This window comes from Molossus molossus, unplaced genomic scaffold, assembly GCF_014108415.1.
Source record: "Molossus molossus isolate mMolMol1 unplaced genomic scaffold, mMolMol1.p scaffold_m16_p_2, whole genome shotgun sequence".
Classification (NCBI taxonomy): Eukaryota; Metazoa; Chordata; class Mammalia; order Chiroptera; family Molossidae; genus Molossus; species Molossus molossus.
The window spans coordinates 36,153,320-36,173,519 of record NW_023425355.1 but is presented as its reverse complement, the minus strand read 5'-3'; the positions used below and the strand labels follow the sequence as shown (position 1 = coordinate 36,173,519).

The window sequence follows — 20,200 nt, the reverse complement described above, 5'->3', positions numbered from 1 at the left end:
TATCTTACAATTCTATTAATATAAAGTTTATAAAGAAGCTTAAAGTACTTTGCTTAGGAATGCTTATCTAGGTGATGACACTACAGAGTAAATGGAAGGAGATTATGCAAAAGTCAGGACAGTGGTTGATCTTGGAGAAATAGAAGAGGATTATGATCAGGAAAGGACAGAGAGGGAGATGAGGGTTTCTAGAATGCTGGCAATGTTCTGTTTCTTGATATGGGTAGTTACATGTGTGTCTCCAATATAATTATTTGTTAGACTTTGCATTATGTTTCATGTACTTAAAAACAACAATAAAAATGAAGATATTCAGAAAAAATTTAAAGAGGATCCCCCATAGAAAAAACACATATTGTGTTTCCTTGTTAAGGAGCTCTAAAAACCCCAAATAGAAATGTTCAGGGAAACACATCTCCCATGAAGGAAATCAAGAGTGGCCAAAGATAATAAATTTCTGCTTTTAAGCACCAAATTAGAAACAAAACATCCATAGCAAACTCACCTGGTATTCCTGGTTGGCCTGGATTTCCTGCCACACCTTGTATGCCTTTTTCACCTACTGGGCCTGGAGGGCCAATACCAAGAGGGCCCATAGGCCCCCTATTCCCTGGGTGACCTGGCAAACCTGGATTCCCAGGGGGACCTCTTTCACCCTTAAAAGCAATTCCACCCTGAAAAGGCAAAAGTTTAATACAGAAACATAGATATAACAGCTCTCTGTAGGTTGGTATTACTGAATACAACTAGAGAAATGACACAGCCATAAATAGTTCTTAAAAGCTGTATAAGTGTGTGCTGTTCTAGAACGGTATGTGTGATCACTCCACTTATTCATTCCTTCAACAGATATTTTTGAGTTCCTGTTATGTGCCAGGTGCTGGTGATACAGACAAAGAATAAAAATAAACAAAATCTCTGCCCTAATGAAGTTTATATTCTAGTATAAGTCAAGAAGTCTACAGACTAGCTAATATTTTATATAAATATCACTGTCCATGTAAATATTCCAGGCTGTGTGTTATACACAAAATAAGACTTGTTCATTCATGCTCAACATGCAGGCTCTGTAGCACATTTAACATGGCCATCTACTTACACTAATGTCTAAGCTTACTATATATGAAAACCAAATTAGACTTCTGCCATTAGGTCTGTATAAACACAGACAAGGATATGTGGGGTAAGAGAAGGGGAACCTTACATTGACCCACAAGTATCTTAACCTTCTGCCCACCTATTCATAGCCAATATTACTTAGTATAGAAATGGGTTAAAAGTAAGGGACTTATAAAACAACAGAGAGAAAAGGGTGGTAAGGAAACTCTATTTAGTCAATAACAATGTATCATATCTCTATATTAATCATTTTCTTTTCAACATTGATTAGGTGTTCATGTCAGCAATACACACATCCTAGGAAACACCTCTAAGTAAGAATTTTATATTTAGAAAACCAAGAATATCAAATCAACGCACGGGTTCTCCTTTGGGGCCAGGTAGCCCTGGCATTCCATCCTGTCCAGGGGTGCCAGGTAAACCAGGGAGACCTGGAGATCCAGGGAAACCCAACTCTCCTTTTTCACCCTTCATTCCTGGAAAAGTGAGGATGTCACCAGGTTCACCTTTAGGTCCAGGAAAGCCTGGAGCACCTGGAGTTCCTGGTGAGCCCTGAAAAGGTTAAAAGGGGGGGAGGATGGAAGAGAAAATCACTTTCTTTTTTTTCTAAAACTTTCCTTTCTCCAGTTTACCCCAACAATCCACCCAATGACATTTAGTGCTCCAAGCTATGAATCAAGAGAGCCATGCGAGTCAGGGAGAGTCAAGGAATCAAATAAATCATAATTTAATAGAAAAACTATATTTTTTAATATATATCTACAAGTGAAATCAAAGTGTAGATGGATTTCTTTAACTTATTTTGTTCTATAATATACTCAAAACTCACTCTTAATCCTTTAGGACCAGTTGCACCAGCATGTCCTTTTTCACCCTTGTGTCCAGGAAAACCATGAGAACCTAAGACACACACACACACACACACACACACAAACACACAAACACACACACACAATAATGTGAGCTTTGAATCTGAACTACTGATAAAGCATATAAAAATCAGCAAGTCACGAAGCTTTAAAATAAAATCCCCACTCAATCCCATTTAATGGGTCACATTTTTTTATTAATTTATTCCATTGGTTATGCATACATACATATAAGTTCTGTGGTTTATCTCTCCCCCCCAACACCCCTTCTTCTGAGGTTTGTCAGTCTGCACCCTACTTCTATGTCTCTGGGTCTATTTTATACATGTTTGTTTAGTTCATTATATTCCACAAATAAGTGATATTTCTCTTTCTCTGCTTGGCTTGTTTTGCTTAGCATAATACTCTCCAGGTCCCTCCATGTCATCTCAAAGGATAAGAGATCTTTCTTTCTACAGCTGTATAGTATTCCATTGTGTACATGTACTATAGCTGTTTTATCCACTCATCTACTGATGGACACTTGGGCTGTCTTTTTAGGTAAATCTAACATTTTATGTTGCATACAATATTGTATTCTCGGGTATTTCCAACTCCAAATCCACTCAAGAGCTCACAGTTACCAAGTATTATGCACAGAGGCTCCTTTAGCTATCCCATCGCCAAGGGGAGAAGGAGATAAGGGTAAAGTCTGCATATCTTTCTTTGCTCTGACTTAAATAATTTTCTCAGATCCTTATCAGTTTTTTCTTTGGTTTGTCACTCCCTAAAATTTGGTTTATGACAAATGTTTGGTACTCAACAACTAGAGGAAATATTACTAAAGTAGTCATTCCCCAAATGATCCCTGAACCAGCTGCATCAGCATCATCTGAGTACTGGTTAGAAATGCCAATTATTGAACCCTCACCCCAGATCTACTGAATCAGAATATCTGGGGATGGGACATAGCAATCTGGGTTTTAACAAGCCCTCCAGGTAATTCTGATGCACTCCCAAGTTTGAGAACCACTAGACTGAAGGTACAAGGCTAGATTATTAACCTCCAGTGACAGCTATAAGACTTGCTAAAAATCTATTCCCAAGTGCCAAATGAACTTGTTCCTTAGCAGACATACTAGACAGAAAGGTGATCTGGTGAGAGAGCTGGTATCTATTCTAAGTCCTGACAGAGACATAAAGTTTGATTTCAAGATAATATAATATTTAGATATCCCATGAAACAGTTTAGTAAAAGATTTGTAGGTCTGATGGATATCAAATACATTTTGATTAGAAACAGAGAAGAATAAATTATATATAGAAAGAGAAATATTGATGTTGGTGACCAAACTCTAGTAGAAGTCCCATTCCTTTACGACAACATGTGATACACCCCCAATGACGAGAAGCTCTGCCACTGGAAAATATATTCAGGGGCCAGGCATTGTAAACATTTCTGCCAATTTTCTGAAAGAAATAAGTCTGATGCTGTATAAATTATTTTACTCAACATAAAGAAAATAGGGAAGATATTTTTCCTGGACTAATATTGCCCAAATGCTTTAACAGAAAATGCAGGTAGCTTCAGGTATTAGAAACAAGAGCATAACTTATTTCATAGCAGAGAGGCATGTCATATTTATTTATAAATATGAGTGACTAGCTATAAAATGAGAAACTGGCATTATTCTAAAGCTACAAGCTCACTAAAAGTTAGCCAATAAATATTTTAAAATGTTTCCCTGAGGCAGGATGTTTTACCTGGAGGACCTGGAAGACCTGGCAAACCAGGTTGACCTGGAGGTCCTGGAATACCAGTTCCAATACAGTTAAAGCAAGTGTCACCTTTGTCACCTAGAGAAAACCGTAATTAAAAAAAGTTACTCATCTACCTTCTTTAGATAGGTTTAAAGAAGTTAGTTAGCACTAAGGAACAACATTCCTATCTAACAGTGTAGTTACAAAAGCCTATATCTAGAATAAATTTATTTTATACATATTTACTAAGTGCCTACTATGTACTGAGCACTCTTCTAGGTGTTTATGATACATTGGTAAACAGATAAGAGAAAAATCCATGTCTCCATGTTGCTCACAATCTACCAGTGAAAAGGGATAGCAAACAATGAAGGCAACAAACTATATATATATGAATATATATATATATATATATATATATATATATGACATAAACATAACACAAAAATAGTTATGTTTATACAAAAAATATAGAGCTGAATAAATGGGATTGGTTATACTAGGGATGGTTCACAGGTTTCAGTTTTATATAGGGTGGTCAGGATAGACTTCATTGAGAAGATGATATATAATAAAAAACTTAAAGGATGTGACACATGCACAATAAGTATAGAGTATTCCGGGCAAAATTAATGAAACCAGATTTCTGGAGTAGACAGGGAAAGGGAAACCAGATCAGACATTTAACAATTTATAACAAGTGGCATATCATAAAACATCACATAGGCCACCGTAAAGACTGTGGCTTTTACTATGAGTGAAATGAGAATATAGTAGATGACTTTACAGAGGAAAGCAGCATGATACACCTTAAGTTTTAAAAGAATGACTCTGGCTGGGATGGAAACAGGGTAACCATTTAAGTGCTGCAATGATCTAGGAGAGATAGAAGCTCATCCCAGATGAAGATGATGAGAATCCGTTCAATTCTGAATATATTTTAAAATAAAGTTAATAAGATTTTCTCAAAGATCACATATAGAATACAAAAGAAGAGAGGAATCAAAGATGACTTCAAGGTTTGTAGCCCAAGCAATCAGAAGGGTAGAGTGGCCTGCTTTTAAGTAAGAATGGAAAGATGTTACTGGGAAAACTATGGGGGAAGAGGTAAGTAGAGCTAAGACTTCAACTTGAGCAGGATGTGAAGTTCAAAATGTTAAGTAGACAGAAGGATATACTAATATAGAGGAAAAATACCTATATTTTGACAGGAGATATAAATGCGCAAGTCATTGGCAAGGAGATAGTACTTAAAATCTTGTGACTTAATTAATAAGTTTAGAAGGGTAGAGAAGAGGAACAATGACTGAACTCTAGAATATTCCAAAATTAAAAGTTGGGTAGATAATTCTAAAATGCATATGAAAATGCAAAGTAAACCAAGATAAAGCTATAATAATTTAGTTTGGCATTGGTGTAAAGAGAAAAAAAATAGAATAAAATAAAGAGATCAGAAACAGACTCACATATATAGTCATAAGAGTTACAACAAAAGTGCTAATGCAATTCATTGGGAAAATTATGGTCTTTTGCACAATGGTATTGAATCAATTGGATATACATATGAAAAAAAAATGGACTTTGATTACTGCTTCAAACTATACACAAAAATTAATTGAAGATAGCCGTGGTTGGTGTGGCTTAATTGGTTGAGCATTGTCCCATGCACCAAAAAAGGTCACAGGTTAGATTCTTGTTCAGGGCACATGCCTGGATTGTGGGCTTGATCCTCAGAAGGGGGCATGCAGGAGGCAGCAGACTGATGGCTCTCTCTCATGATGTTTCTCTCTCTCTCTCTCTCTCTCTCTCTCTCTCTCTCTCCCTTCCTCTCTTCTAAAACAATTAATTGAAGATAGATCAAAGATCAAAACACAAAGTTAAACTGGTAAGAGTTCTAAGAAAAAAATCAGAAAATATGTTAAGTTCTTTGGATAAGCAAATATTCTAAAACAGGACATAAACAGCACTAACAATAAAAAAGGACATTAATAATAGGATTTATTTATTTATTTTTTTTGCATTTATCTTTCAGGTAGAGCAGGAAGGAGAGAGGGAGAAAGAAAGAGAGAGAAATATCGATGTGAGAGAGACCCATCAAATGGTTGCCACCCACACGTCCCCAACCCAGGCCGGGAACAAACGGCAACCAAGGTACGTGCCCCTAGCAGGAACTGAACCTGGAACCCTCTGGTCTACAGGCTGACATTCTAACAGCTGAGCCAAACCGGCCAGGGCAATAGGATTTCTTCCAATTAATAACTTTCGTTCAAAAAGACACGAGTAAAAAGGCAAGTCATAGAATGGGAAAAGATAGTTGTGATACATGTGTAATTATATATGTGTATCTTCAGCAACCCAATTAAAAACAGAAAAAAAGGTTTGTTCCAAAGAGAACATGGAAACTGTAATAAAAGAAGGTCAGCCCTAGCCAGTGTAGCTCAGCTGGTTGAGTGTAATCCCGTGCATCAGAAGGTCACCGGTTCAACTCCCAGTCAGGGCACATGTCAGGATTGCAGATTTGGTTCCTGGTGTGGGGTTCATGAGGGAGGCAACCAATCGATGTTTCTCTCTCACATTGACGCTTTTCTCTCACATCGATATTTCTCTCTTTATCTTTCCCTCTCCCTTTTTCTCTCTCTGAAATCAATAAAAACATTAACAAAACAAAAATAAAAAAAGAAAAGAAAAGAGTCTCAACATCAGTAAGTCATCAGGGAAATAGAAACCGAAACCACTTTGGAAAATAGTTTAGTGATATCTATATAAACCACACTTACATCTACCTATAACCCAGCAATTCTATTCTCAGGTAAATATACAACATCAATGAATGTGAATGTTTGTAGCAGCTTTATTCATAACAGACCCAGACCAAATGTCTGTTAACATTAAAATGGATATTTTAGATATATTTATACAATGAAATACTAAAGAGAAGTGAAAAAAAGTACTATAAACAAAAACATGGAAATATGTCATAGATACATTATTCCTGGGAGGGAGACAAAAAAAGAGCCCATTCTGTATGATTCCATTTTTATAAAGTTCAAGATTAGGCAAACTAATACATGATAGAGGATAAAACTGTGGTTATTGTTTAGAGTACTGACTATGGTCCTGGAAAAGTTACATATTTTGATTTACATGGTAGTTAGACAGGAAATTATATATAAAGATAGATGGATAGACAAAATACATAAATTATATATTTCATACAGACACACATACACACACATTACTGCTGGTCCTCAAATTATGTCAATTCATTCAACATCATTTCATTATAACGTTGATGAAATGCCACAGGAAAACAAATCTTGTTTTTATCAATTAGCCTATGGTAAAATTGTATTCAATATACATCGTTTCACTCAAGTCACAGAACCCATTGACGATGTTAAGTGAGGACTTACTGTGTAAATATATATAATATGACAGGGAGGTATGAAGCAAAACAGGACATGTAATGTACTGAAAACCAAGTGAGAAAAGCACTTACAAAATGAAATTAATCAAGTGAAAAAAGGACTGAGACTTGGCGTTTGGATTAGCAGGTTATATAGGCTGCTGGTGACTGACAAATGCAGCATCTATGGAGTGGTGGGGGAGGGGAGTAAAATCCTGATTGGAGTATGTTTAAGAGAAAATTAGAGGAGAGTAACTAGAGATAGTGAGTAGAAATTTCTTGAGGAATTTTGCTGGAAATGGGAGAAGAACAGAACAGTATCTGACAGGGAAAGTGGGATTTTAATAAGGTATTTTTTAGATTGGTGAAAAGAAAACTTATCTGTATGCTATTAGAGATGGTCCTGTAATAGAAAAAAATTGCTGATGTGGGAGAAGCAAGAATTTCTGGAACAAAATCCTTGGGGAAACAAGAGGAAATGGAATCTATTGCACAAACAGAAGAATTGGCTTTGGATAGGAGTATTAACAATAATAACCAGGAAAGCAGAATATATGGGCACAGATGCAAGTAGGTGGGTAAATATCATAGCAATCTGTGAAAGTTCTCTTGTCATTGCTTGAATTGGTCAGTGAAGTAGGAAGCAAAGTCAGAATCTTAAAATGAGAATGGAAGAGGAGATGCTAGACGTATGAAGAGAGAGAAAAAAGATGCAGTCTCAGAAGAGGCAGTAATTTGGACTCACGAGGGCTATGTTTTTGTTCTAAGTGAGTATAGCAAAGTGAGAGAAGGATAATGGAGTCAAGGGTTATATATGGAGTTAATTACAGTAAATAGATCATGAAATTTAAGCTAGGTTGAGAGGGAAAAAATATCGAGGGGTAGTCAAAGTTGGTAGGTCTCATTAAGGTGGAAGTAATGTTGGAGTCAGGTTATTAGAGTTAGTAAGCTAAGAAGATAAAGACACAGTGATCAGAAAGTAGGATTCATGAAATCAAGGTTATGGAACTGTGCACTATTGGAAATTAAATGGTCTTTGGTATGTCAATGGGAGTGAATAGGTGAGGTAGGGTGGAGGATATAGGGCAGTGGTTCTCAACCTTCCTCATGCCGCGACCCTTTAATACAGTTCCTCATGTTGTGGTGACCTCCAACCATAAAATTATTTTTGTTGCTACTTCATAACTGCAATTTTGCTACTGTTATGTCTTAGGTGACCCCTGTGAAAGGGTCGTTTGACTCCCAAAGGGTTTGTGACCCACAGGTTGAGAACTGCTGATATAGGGGATTTTGCTGATGATTTGAAAGAATAAAGCAAAAAATATGGGGATCAAACCTTTCACGCCTCGTTCTCCTTGGAGTCCTCTATCACCTGGAGATCCTGGAGGGCCTGGGGGGCCTGCTTTACATATTTCTTTACCTGAAATGAGATAAAGAAAGGATAGCAAGCTAATTGTTGTGAAATGTCCAGAAGACTGAACAAAAAGGAAGATTGCCTGACAGTCTAAAAAAAATATCTCTTTTCAGTTACTTTTCTGCAGTAATAAGAATATCTATAAGCAAAGGGAAGATATGATATTGGTGAGCATTTGAAGAGCAAATTTAAACATCAAAAATCAAAAGTAGAAGCTGCCATAGAATCACATAGATATCAGAAACACAAAGAATGATGCCAAATTTCAGCTAGATTCACTTATAAGTGAGAACAAAATACAATAACAATTGAACTTAGGAGAAAATAATAGCTCACTAGGAGGAATGTGAGGACCAGGAGGGCCAGGAGGCCCTGGAAGTCCAGGAGCCCCAGGCTGTCCATCAAGTCCAGGAGGTCCGGGAATGGAAATTCCAGGAGGACCTTCATCGCCTTTCTGTCCCCTTTCTCCAGGAAAGCCAGGGGGGCCAGGAGGACCCATAACTACAGTTCCTAGGAGTAAAAAAAAACACACACACATTGATTCGCAGGCAAAGAAAAGACAATTCGCAGAGTTAGCATTATTTTGCCTCCTATCTTCCAAGGTATGTTCTGCTGTTTTGTGAGACATAATGGGGAAGAAAAGGAAAATCATACCCATTTAAATGATCAAGATTAACTTATTTTAGGGATATTCCTTGGTTTTCAATGAGACATTAAGTAATGATAAGATCTTCCTTTAATGTGTAATGTCTGTCATGTTATTACTGTTTTCTATGAGAAACATCTGGAAAAATAATGAAAAGTTTCAAATACTATAAATACAAGTTTGAGTGTAAAAAAAAAGTTAAGGTAGCTTTATTGCCTTTGAAACTGTACTAATAACAAACTAGTAAGTAAGATAGTATATAACAAAGAGAGTATATAAGGAAGCTACTTTTGAAAACATTGGAAAGCTGTAGTAATGAAAAAGTGTATCAATGGTACAGGAATAGATAGTGGAAAAAAAGAATATTCTGAAACAGACACATGGAAACTTTTTTTTATTTTTTATTTTATATTTTTAATCCTCACCCAAGGACACTTTTCCATATTTTGTTCAGATAGAGTGGGAGGGGGAGAGAGAGAAAGAGGGAGAGAGAGAGAGAGAGAGAGAGAGAGAGAGAGAGAGAGAGAGAGAGAGAGAAACATCAATGTGAAAGGGATACATCGCGTGGCTGCCACCGGCACAACACAACCAGGGCCGGGGACAAACTGCAACCGAGGTACATGCCTTAGCGGAAACCGAACCCAGGTCTCTCCAGACCACAGGCCAAAGCTCTAACCGCTGAGCCAAACCGGCCTGGGCGACACTTGGAAACTTTAAAATGCTTTCTTTTCTCCTGCTAAAGGATTTCTAGTATTTCTGAGAGTAAAACATCACAGTGTCAAAGAAGAGTGGGTAGAGAGTTATTAGTACATTTCCAAAGGCAATAAAGCTACCTTAAATTATTCTTTCTTACACTCAGACTGGTAAATGGTTACTGTCAACAAATAAATGACAAGTGCTGGCGAGGGTGTAGAGAAAAGGCACCCTAGTACACTGCTGGTGGAAATGAAGACTGGTGCAGCCACTATGGACAACAGTATGCAGTATCCTCAAAACATTAAAAATGGAATTGCCATTTGACCCAGTGATCCCACTGCTAGGAATACATCCTAAGAAGCCTAAAACACCAATCAAAAAAAATATATGCACCCTTATGTTCATAGCAGTGCCATTTACAAAAGGTAAGATCTGGAAACAGCCCAAGTGCCCATCAATAGGTGAGTGGATAAAAAAGCTAAAAAAAAAAAAAAAAGCCCTGGCTGGTTTGGCTTTGGCTCAACGGTTGGAGCGTCGGCCTGCGGTACAGAGAGACCCGGGATCAGTTCCTGCTAAGGGCACGTACCTCGGTTGCAGTTTGTCCCCGACCCTGGTTGGTTGTGCGGGTGGCAGCCACTCGATGTGTCCCTTCACATCGATGTTTATCTCTCTCTCTCTTCCTCTCTCTCCCTCCCGCTCTGTCTGAACAAAAAATGCAAAAATGTCCTCGGGTGAGGATAGAAAAAAAAAAAAAAAGCTGTGGTACATGTACACAATGAAATACCATGCAGCTGTAGAAAAGAAGGAACTCTTACCCTTTGAGACAACATGGAAGGACCGAGAGAGTATTATACTAAGCTAAATAAGCCAGTCAGAAAAAGACAAGTATCACATGATTTCATTTATTTGTGGAATCTAATGAACAAAATAGAATGATGAGCAACATAGATCCAGAGACACAGAAGAAACTGACAAACATCTGAGGGAAGAAGGGAGGGGGTGTGGGAAGAGATTAAGCAAATAAACTTATATGCATATATGCATAACCAATGGACACAGATAATACTGTGGTGAAGGCAGGGGAGAGGGCAGGAGCAGGGTGAAGGGGTCAATAGTGGGGAAAGAGGGTACATCTGCAATATTTTCAGCAATAAAAATAAATTTAAAAAAATATTCACTACATTTAGAAATGTACCCTTCTAAATGAGTTTTACAATCAGCTTGTTAGTTTCATTGTAAAAAAATCACTGAAATTCTGAATGAGATTCATTTGAATTTAAAGATTAAATTTTGGTAGAATCACCAGTTTATAATATAGCGTAATCATATAAAGTAATAATTAAGTATATATCTTCAGTTATTTATTCTTTTTTAAATTAATTAATTTATTTTTGTTACAGATGTTTCTCCTTCCCCCCTAACTGATTCCCCCCTCCCCCTCCCTCCATGTCCCCAGCTTTGTTGTACATGTCCATTGTTCAAGCACACATGCATACAAGTTCTCTGGTTTATCTCTCTCACACCACCCCCTCTTCTGGGGATTGTCACTCTGTACCCCACTTCCATGCCTCTGGGGCTACCCCATGCCTCAGACTGTTCATTATATTCCAAAAATAAGTGAGATCATATGATACTTGTCTTTCTCTGTTTGGATTGTTTCGCTTAGGATAATACTTTCCAGGTCCCCCCATGTCCTTTCAAAGGATAAGAGACCTTTCTTTCTTACAGCTGCATAGTACTCCATTGTGTATATGTACCACAGCTTTTTTATCCACTCATCTACTGATGGACACCTGGGTTGTTTCCAGGTCTTAGTTATTTTAAATAGTGCTGCTATGAACATGGGGGTACATATATTCTTTCTGATTGGTGTTTCAGGCTTCTTAGGGTATATTCCTAGAAGTGGGATCACTGGGTCCAATGGAAGTTCAATTTTTAATTTTTTGAGGTAACACCATATTGTTTTCCATAGTGGCTGCACCAGTCTGCATTCCCACCAGCAGTGTACTAGAGTCCCCTTTTCTCCACCCTCGCCAACACTTGTTGTTTGATGATTTGTTGATGGCTTTTATGAGTTTCTTTTTATTCTTAAATTCTAAAATATCACTAAAATGTGTCTAGTTATATATTTTTGTATTATTGTTTTACTCTGGCTTAATAATTCTTGCTTATTGGTTGGGAAAAATGGTGGCAGAGTGAATGGGGGCTACACAGACCATCTTCAAGACCAAACTGGATTTACAACTAAAATAAATACAAATTGTCAGGAAAAACCAACCGAAAATCAGCTTTCTAGGACCATATAACCAGGGACACTGACTCCATCCTGGTAGGATTGCACAGGCGCCAGAGGGGGGCTGGGAGCCCACTGAAAGCAGAGGTCTCAGCTGTGAGCAGCACCCTCAGGGTTACACTCCCAACCCCACTCCACAGCACAGAGCCTGTACATAGTGCTAAAATAGCCACAGCCACTCACTTTGGGCTCCAGCAGAAGGAGGGTGGACTGGGCTGGAACTGTGTGGGGACACTCGAGATTTGGAGGGTGCTCAGAGCTTTTGCTGAGTTGCCACCACACAGGACTTTGGCCATCTTACTCCTTCCCAGGGCTCTGGGGAGAGGCTGTGGCCCCTCCCTTGGAGATTCAACCCCACCCTGTAGGCCATTGAAATGCAAACTGAGGCTCATTAACAACCAACATCTGCCCCACCCTCAGGAAATCCCCTTACTCTGAACACCTGAGGGAGTTTTTCATTCAACTGAGAACACAAGGCTCTTCAAGTAACTTCCACTAATAGCCTCCAGGAAAAAATCTAGATAATAACTGAACCATTCCTGGGCCTGCATCTCTACCCAGGAAAGTAAGACTCAACAGTGGTGTTTAACATGGGTCCTCCCTTGCTCATCCAAACCCGGTAGAGGGAGCCACAAAGAGCAGAACAACAACACCCACAGGGAAAATTTGGCAGGCTCCAAAACCCAATGAGATGGCCAAAATGGTGAAACAAAGAAACAAATCCTGAATGAAAGAACAAGAGACCTCTATGAAGATGAGATAAATGAAACGCAGTTAAGCAAATTAACAGAGCTAGAATTCAGAGCCATGATATTGAGGAAGCTCAACAACATGTGTAAGGACATGAACACCATGAGTAAAGACATAGAAACGTTAAAAAATAAACCAATTGGAAATTGAAAACAACCAAGAAGAAAGGAAGAACGACATAGCAGAAATAAAGAACACGTTGCAAGGACTAAACAGCAGAGTAGAGGAAGCTGAGGACCAGATCAGTGAATAAGAAGACAAGGTAGAATAAGTCAACCAATCAGAAAAGCAAAAAACAAAACAAAACAAAACAAAACAAAAAACAGGAAGACAGCTTAAGAGAACTGTGGGACAACTGGAAATGTAATAATATTCACATCATAGGAGTCCCTGAAGAAGAAGAAAATGAGCAAGGGTTACAGAATATATCTGAAGAAATAGTGACAGAAAACTTCCCTAATTTGGTGAAGGAAGAAGGTATTGAAGTTCAAGAAGCATAGAGAGGCTCAAGTAAGAAGAACCAAAACAGGCCCACACCAAGACACATAGTAATTAAAATACCAAAAATTAGAGACAAAGAGAGTATCCTAAAGAAAGCAAGAGATAAGCAACAGGTTACCTAAAAAATAAAAAAAATAAAAATAAAAAATAAAAAAACCTCATAAGGCTCTCAGCTGACTTCTCAACAGAAACACTTCACCAGAAGGGAATGACATGAGGTAATCAAGTTCATGAAAAACAAGGATCTGAATCTAAGACTACTCTATCCAGCAAGGCAACCATTCAAAATAGAAGGTCAAAAAAGAGCTTCCCAGGCAAAAAAAAAAAAAAAAAAAGTAAGGGAATACATTTGGACCAAACCAGCACTGCAAGAAATGTTAAAAAGGACTGCTGTAATTAGTAGAATAGGAAAAATAAATCAAACTGAATAAAAAATGGCAATAAATAAGTACATATTAATAATCACCTTAAATGTAAATGGATTAAATGCTCCGATTAAAAGACCGAGACTAGCTAACTGGATAAGAAAGCATGACTCATCTATATGTTGTTTACAAGAGACCCACCTCACAACAATTGACTCACATAGGTTGAAAGTGAAGGGATGGAAAAAAATCTTCCAAGCAAACAGAAAGGAAAAAAAAGCTGGGGTAGCAATACTCATATCTGATAAAGTAGATTTCAAAACGAAGGCCAGAAGTAGAGACAAAGAAGGCCACTACATAATATTGAAAGGATCTATCCAACAGGAAGATATAACCTTGGTAAACATATGTGCACCCAATATAGGAGCACCAATATACATTAAAAATCTTCTGGAGGACTTCAAAGGAGAAATTGACAGTAATACAATCATAGCAGGGGACTTCAAACACCCCACTGACATCACTGGATAGATTCTTTAGGCAAAAAATTAGCAAAGAAACAGAGATGCTAAATGAAGCACTAGACCAAATGGATTTAATACAAATCAACAGAGAATTACAGCCCAAAACTACAGAATTCACATTCTTCTCAAGTGCACATGGGACATTCTAAAATATAGACCACATGTTAGGACACAAAGCAAGTCTCTAAGTTCAAGAAGATTGAAATCATATCAAGCATCTTCTCAGATCACAATGGCATGAAACTAGAAATCAGTTGCAACAAGAACATGCAAAGACATGGGAACACATGGAGACTAAATAGCATGTTATTAAACAATGAATGGGTTACCAAAGAGATCAAGGAAATATTTTAAAATTTCTTGGAAATCAATGACAATAAACTCACAACAACAAAATCTGTGGGATGCAATTAAAGCAGTTCTGAGAGGGAAGTTCATAGCACTACAGGTCTACCTCAAGAAACAAGAAAGTTTTCTAATAGACTAACCTCACAACTGAAAGAACTAGAAAGCAAACAAAAAGAAAACCCCAGAGCAAGTAGAAGGAAGGAAATAGTAAAGATCAGAGGAGAAATAAATGACATAGAGACAAAAAAAAAAAAAAAAAAATTCAAAGGATCAATGAAACAAAGAGCTGGCTTTTCAAAAAGATAAACAAGACTGATGGACCCTTAGCAGACTCACCAAGAAACAAGGAGAACCCAAATATACAAAATCAGAAATGAAAGAAGAGAAATAACAACTGACACCACAAAAATACAAAGGATTGTTAACAAATACTATGAACAATTATATAGCAACAAATTCAACAATCTAAGTAAAATGGACAAATTTCTAGAAACATATAGTCTCCCAAAACTGGACCGGGAAGAGATAGAAAATTTGAATAGACCAATAATAAATAAGGAAATTGAAGAAGTAATCAAGACTCTCCCAGCAACCAAAAGCCCAGGCCCATTGGCTTCACGGGGGAGTTTTACCAAACATTCAAAGAAGAACTAACACCCATTCTCCTCAAACTATTTTAAAAAATTCAAGAAGAAGGAAGACTTCCAAACTCGTTTTATGAGACCAGCATAATTCTAATTCCAAAAACAGAAAAAGACACTACAAAGAAAGAAAAGTACAGGCCAATATCCCTGATGAACATAGATGCCAAAATCCTGATCAAAATATTAGCAAATCGGATCCAGCAATACATCAAAAAAATTATTCACCATGACCAAGTGGGATTCATCCCAGGGATGCAAGGCTGGTATAAGATTCACAAATCAATAAATGTGATACACCACATAAACAAAGTGAAAAATAAAAACCACATGATCATATCAATAGATGCTGAAAAAGCATTTGACAAATTCAGCACGCGTTTCTGATAAAATTACTCAGCAATGTGGGAATAGAGGGATCATATCTTGACAAAATAAGGGCCATATATAAAAGACCTACAGCCAATATCATACTCAATGGGCAAAAACTAAAAGCATTTCCCTTAAGAACAGGAACAAGACAAGGATGCCCACTTTCACTACTCTTATTTAACATAGTACTGGAAGTCTTAGCCACAGCAATCAGACACCTCTCCAAACAGGACATACAAATGGCCAAGAGACATATGAAGAAATGCTCAACATTACTAATCATCAGAGACATGCAAATTAAAACAACAATGAGGCATCACCTCACACCTGTCAGAATGGCTGCCATCAACAAATCATCAAACAAAAAGTGTTGGAGAGGGTGTGGAGAAAAGGGGACTCTAGTACACTGCTGGTGGGAATGCAGACTGGTGCAGCCACTATGGAAAACAATATGGTGTTATCTCCAAAAATTAAAAATTGAATTGGCATTAGATCTAGTGATCCCACTTCTAGGATTAGACCCTAAGAAGCCTGAAACACCAATCAGAAAGAATATATGTACCCCCATGTTTATAGCAGCACTATTTACAATAGCTAATATCTGGAAACAGCCCAAGTGTCCATCAGTAGAGGAATGGATTAAAAAGCTGTGGTACATATACATAATGGAGTACTATGCAGCTGTAAGAAAGAAAGGTCTCTTATCCTTTAAGACGACATGGAGGGACCTGGAAAGTATTATCCTAAGCAAAACAAGCCAAATAGAGAAAGACAAGTATCATATGATCTCACTTATTTGTGGAATATAATGAACTTAACAGTCTGAGAAATTTGGTAGACCCAGAGATGTGGAAGTGGGGTACAGACTGACAACCCTCAGAAAAGGGGGTGATGGGGGAGGGAAGTGATAAACCACAAAACTTATATGCATATACACATAACCGATGAACGTGCACAACAAAGCTGGGTATGGGGTGAGGAGGAGGGGAGGAGGGTGTCAATGGGGAAAAAATGGAGAAACATCTGTAACAAAAATAAATTAATAAAAAATTAAAAAAATAGTAATAATTCTTGCTTATCAATATTATTTTACTCTTCCTTAATAATTGACTTTTCACAGAGGCTCATATCTTTTTTAACATATACAAGTTGTCAGTTATTAATTTTTTAAATATTGACTCTTGTCCAATTTTCTCCTCCCTGAATTCCATCCTGGTGGATTTTGAAACTTGTCGATATATCTTTTATGTTTCTAAACTTTTCTTTCATATTATCTAACTCTTTAACTTTTTTGCTACATCCTTATAGAGTTTCTTATCTCAATTTTCCAGACACAGTTTGTTTAGTCCACTATATTATTTCTCTCTCTCTCTCTCTTTTTTTTTTGGTAAGTGCCCCTAGCGGGAACCGAACCGGGGACTCTCTGTTCCGCAGGCCGACGCTCCAACCGCTGAGCTTACTGACCAGGGCTAGTCCACTATCTCAAAATTAGATAATTAATTCAACTAAAATGAGACCCACGAGTATTCATTTTCTGTTGGGTTGGACCACTGAGTCTCTCATCTCATCATGTTAATTTTTCATTAGCCAAATATTTCTAGAGGAAAATGAATCATACTTATTAAACATATATGTGTGACAGGTACTGTCTCTGATGCTTTTTCAAATTTTACATAAATTGGTACTATCACTTCATTTCAGAGAATATCCAAATAAATATGCTAGACCAGGGCAGGGCAGTGCTCAATTTATGGTCAAATTACAAGTGTTCTACTATACTTTGTACCTTCAACAAGGCAATTGTATAAAACTCAGTATGAGCTCTAAAATTTTAGTGAACGGCAAAATCACCATGGAGTCTTTTAGGTAGATATTTCTATCATTCTATGTGAATAGTGCTGTTTTCTGTTTTTACACAGGAACTTTTACAAAACTATGCATTATTAGAACAACATCCCCTTCTACAATAGTATGAAAAGTGTAATGATTAATTTTTGAATCACAGAAATTTTTGCTATAATGTATTAATTAAAAGTAGAATTGAGATTTTTAAAGTAAAAGATACTATTCAACATATTCGGTTTTCTTTAAGTACAGGTGAGGAATTTGTTGAAAAAGGCTATAGTAAAAGTGGAGAAATTTCTGTAAATAAAAAATACTCATGTCTTTCTTCTGCTACCATGTTCACCCTGAAACTAGTATGATAATATCCTGTATGTGGATTAGTAAAGAAGCTACAAACCTAAGAATATTAGTACAGTCCCTTTTACCTGGAGGTCCAGGAAGGCCAGGTAGACCCTGTATTCCAGGAAATCCTCGCTCTCCTTTCTCTCCAGGCAATCCAGGTAACCCCATGTTTCCTTTTTCTCCTATAGTTACACCTGTCCCAGGCCTAGGAATTACCTTCATTATAAAAGAAAAAAATTAAAGAACTCAAAGAGGAAGAAGCTCATTCTCTAAAGATAATCTGACACCTACATATGATTACAATGACATCATTTTCACAAAGTACTCAGATGCAAAATCATTGACCATTACATAGATTATGAGTCACATTCTATATAACTCCTTCAACTGATTAGAAATTGTCTAAAATCAGTAATAATATTACCACTCTCCTGAGCTCCAGGATTATAGAACTATAATTATTTTAGATGTCTCTTATCTAATAATTCAAATTCAGTTCATTCCAATCACCTAAACCTGATATTTTTTTACTGAAATTTTCTCTAATTTGTCCTCCTCTTCTTCCTGTTGCTACAGCTACTAGCCTTACCTCACACTTGGACTAATAGAAGCATCTTTGAACTTGTCCTCTTGAATCCAAATCTATTCCTCAAAACCTAATTTTTCTCTATTTAAGGAGTCAAAATTGTTCACTACTTTTTATCTTATCTGGTGCCAGTTTTAATGCTGGATTCTCTGTCAAGTCACTTTTCACTTCCCAAACCTTTCTCACCTTTTTCATCTCCTGCTATTTATAGTGATGGAATTTTAGTAGAGTGAGGTCTATTTGATTATAGCCACTTTATGCATCTTGCACATTCTAAGCTTTTTAATATTTCATTTTAAACATCAATAATGCCTTCCTCCAACTTTTCCCTTTATCAACCCGCATTTTTTTGTTCCTCTTAAAGAAAAAAACAAAACGAAAACTCATCATTTCTACGAAGACTTCATTGATTAAAATCAACTAACTGATTGTTCTTTTTCTCTCCATCTTTTTAGAAACTCAGTGTATAAAGGATTTTACAATAAATAATCTAAATACAAAGAAATTAAGCTCATAGAGCTATAAAGTTAAGTAAGCTTTAGATTTAAGAAAGTGTCATTCCAAGGTACAAATCAACATTTACTGGCAAAATGTGACATTTCACTGGATATAAGAAACATTCAGACAGAAGTACACTGAAAGTTTGGGGCCTAGAATTGGGATAGCAATTCAAAGGGGAAAGTGAGATGCTGGATAGAACTACACTCTCAAAATTTCCATGTTTTCTGATATTCATCAAAATTTTATCATCTCATTTGATCAAGAAATTATTTCTAGGAGTACTAAAACTGATTTTAAAATAAAAGTGAATAAAATTATATAAGATTTTAAAAAGTATATCCTCATTAGATTTAGTAAGGTATTAAGTGTCAATATCTGAAGCTCACTATGGGAAAAAGAGTAATATTAATACCTGAGCATACAGGTTTTATGGCACTTGCACCCTGCAGCTTTAATGTAGCTTAAAGTTAAGAATCTTACCAAAGATTTCATGGTGGATACAAAATTGACAGAAAATTTGTAAGCTCCCTAATTATTCTTACACAGAGCAGTTTGCTACATTTGTTATTAAAAGCTTCTAGAAGTACACACTCAAGGGAAAAAGAGGTGTGACTCAGACCATTACAAATAGAGAAAACCTATTAAGAGCAAATCCTTCTTTACCCTGAACTCTGCAGGAGAAAGGACCAATTCCTAGTTCCCCAACAGTCTCTTTTATTGAGACTTTGTAAGCAACACTTGCACCACCTGGTGGTTACTTGAGAAATGATTTGGCAATCATGATGCAAAAAAACTCAATGTCATAATTTTGGAACTTTACTATGGAGACAATACACAGACAGAACAATACAAAGACTTTGAGGTCAACATCACTGAAGTTTTTAGATGTAAAGATTTTTTTAAGACAGTAGAAGTTGGTAATGACTTGAAATTTTGTGTTTTACTAGGACAGCGTACAGGGTATATAATTAAGGCACAAAAATGAAAATTAATTAATACATTTGATAAGTGAATACTAAAAATAACTTACAAGTCCAGGAGGGCCAGGTGGGCCAATGTCACCTTTTTGGCCCTGTTCAACATAATTTTAAAATAGGTTAATAAATAGCACATGAAAACATCAATTTCTTCAAGAACTAAGATTCGTCAAGACCCAGAAAAAAAGAAATTTATAATAAAATATATCAAAAACTATAACATGAGGGAAACAAAACAGTAGTGAACTAAACTCAAGAAGACCTG

General features: G+C 36.7%; 1 protein-coding gene across 1 annotated transcript in view; it reads right to left on the bottom strand.

The window, feature by feature from the left end:
• Positions 1-20,200, bottom strand: part of COL4A5 (collagen type IV alpha 5 chain) — a 343,032-nt gene that overhangs the window by 105,794 nt on the left and 217,038 nt on the right. The window contains exons 18-25 of the mRNA XM_036271049.1: positions 19,989-20,030; positions 17,955-18,087; positions 8,885-9,058; positions 8,471-8,554; positions 3,732-3,824; positions 1,949-2,019; positions 1,480-1,671; positions 506-674 (exon numbers count right to left, since the gene is read on the bottom strand). Of these exons, the coding sequence (XP_036126942.1) occupies positions 506-674; positions 1,480-1,671; positions 1,949-2,019; positions 3,732-3,824; positions 8,471-8,554; positions 8,885-9,058; positions 17,955-18,087; positions 19,989-20,030 (958 nt within the window). The remainder of the gene's footprint in view (positions 1-505; positions 675-1,479; positions 1,672-1,948; positions 2,020-3,731; positions 3,825-8,470; positions 8,555-8,884; positions 9,059-17,954; positions 18,088-19,988; positions 20,031-20,200) is intronic.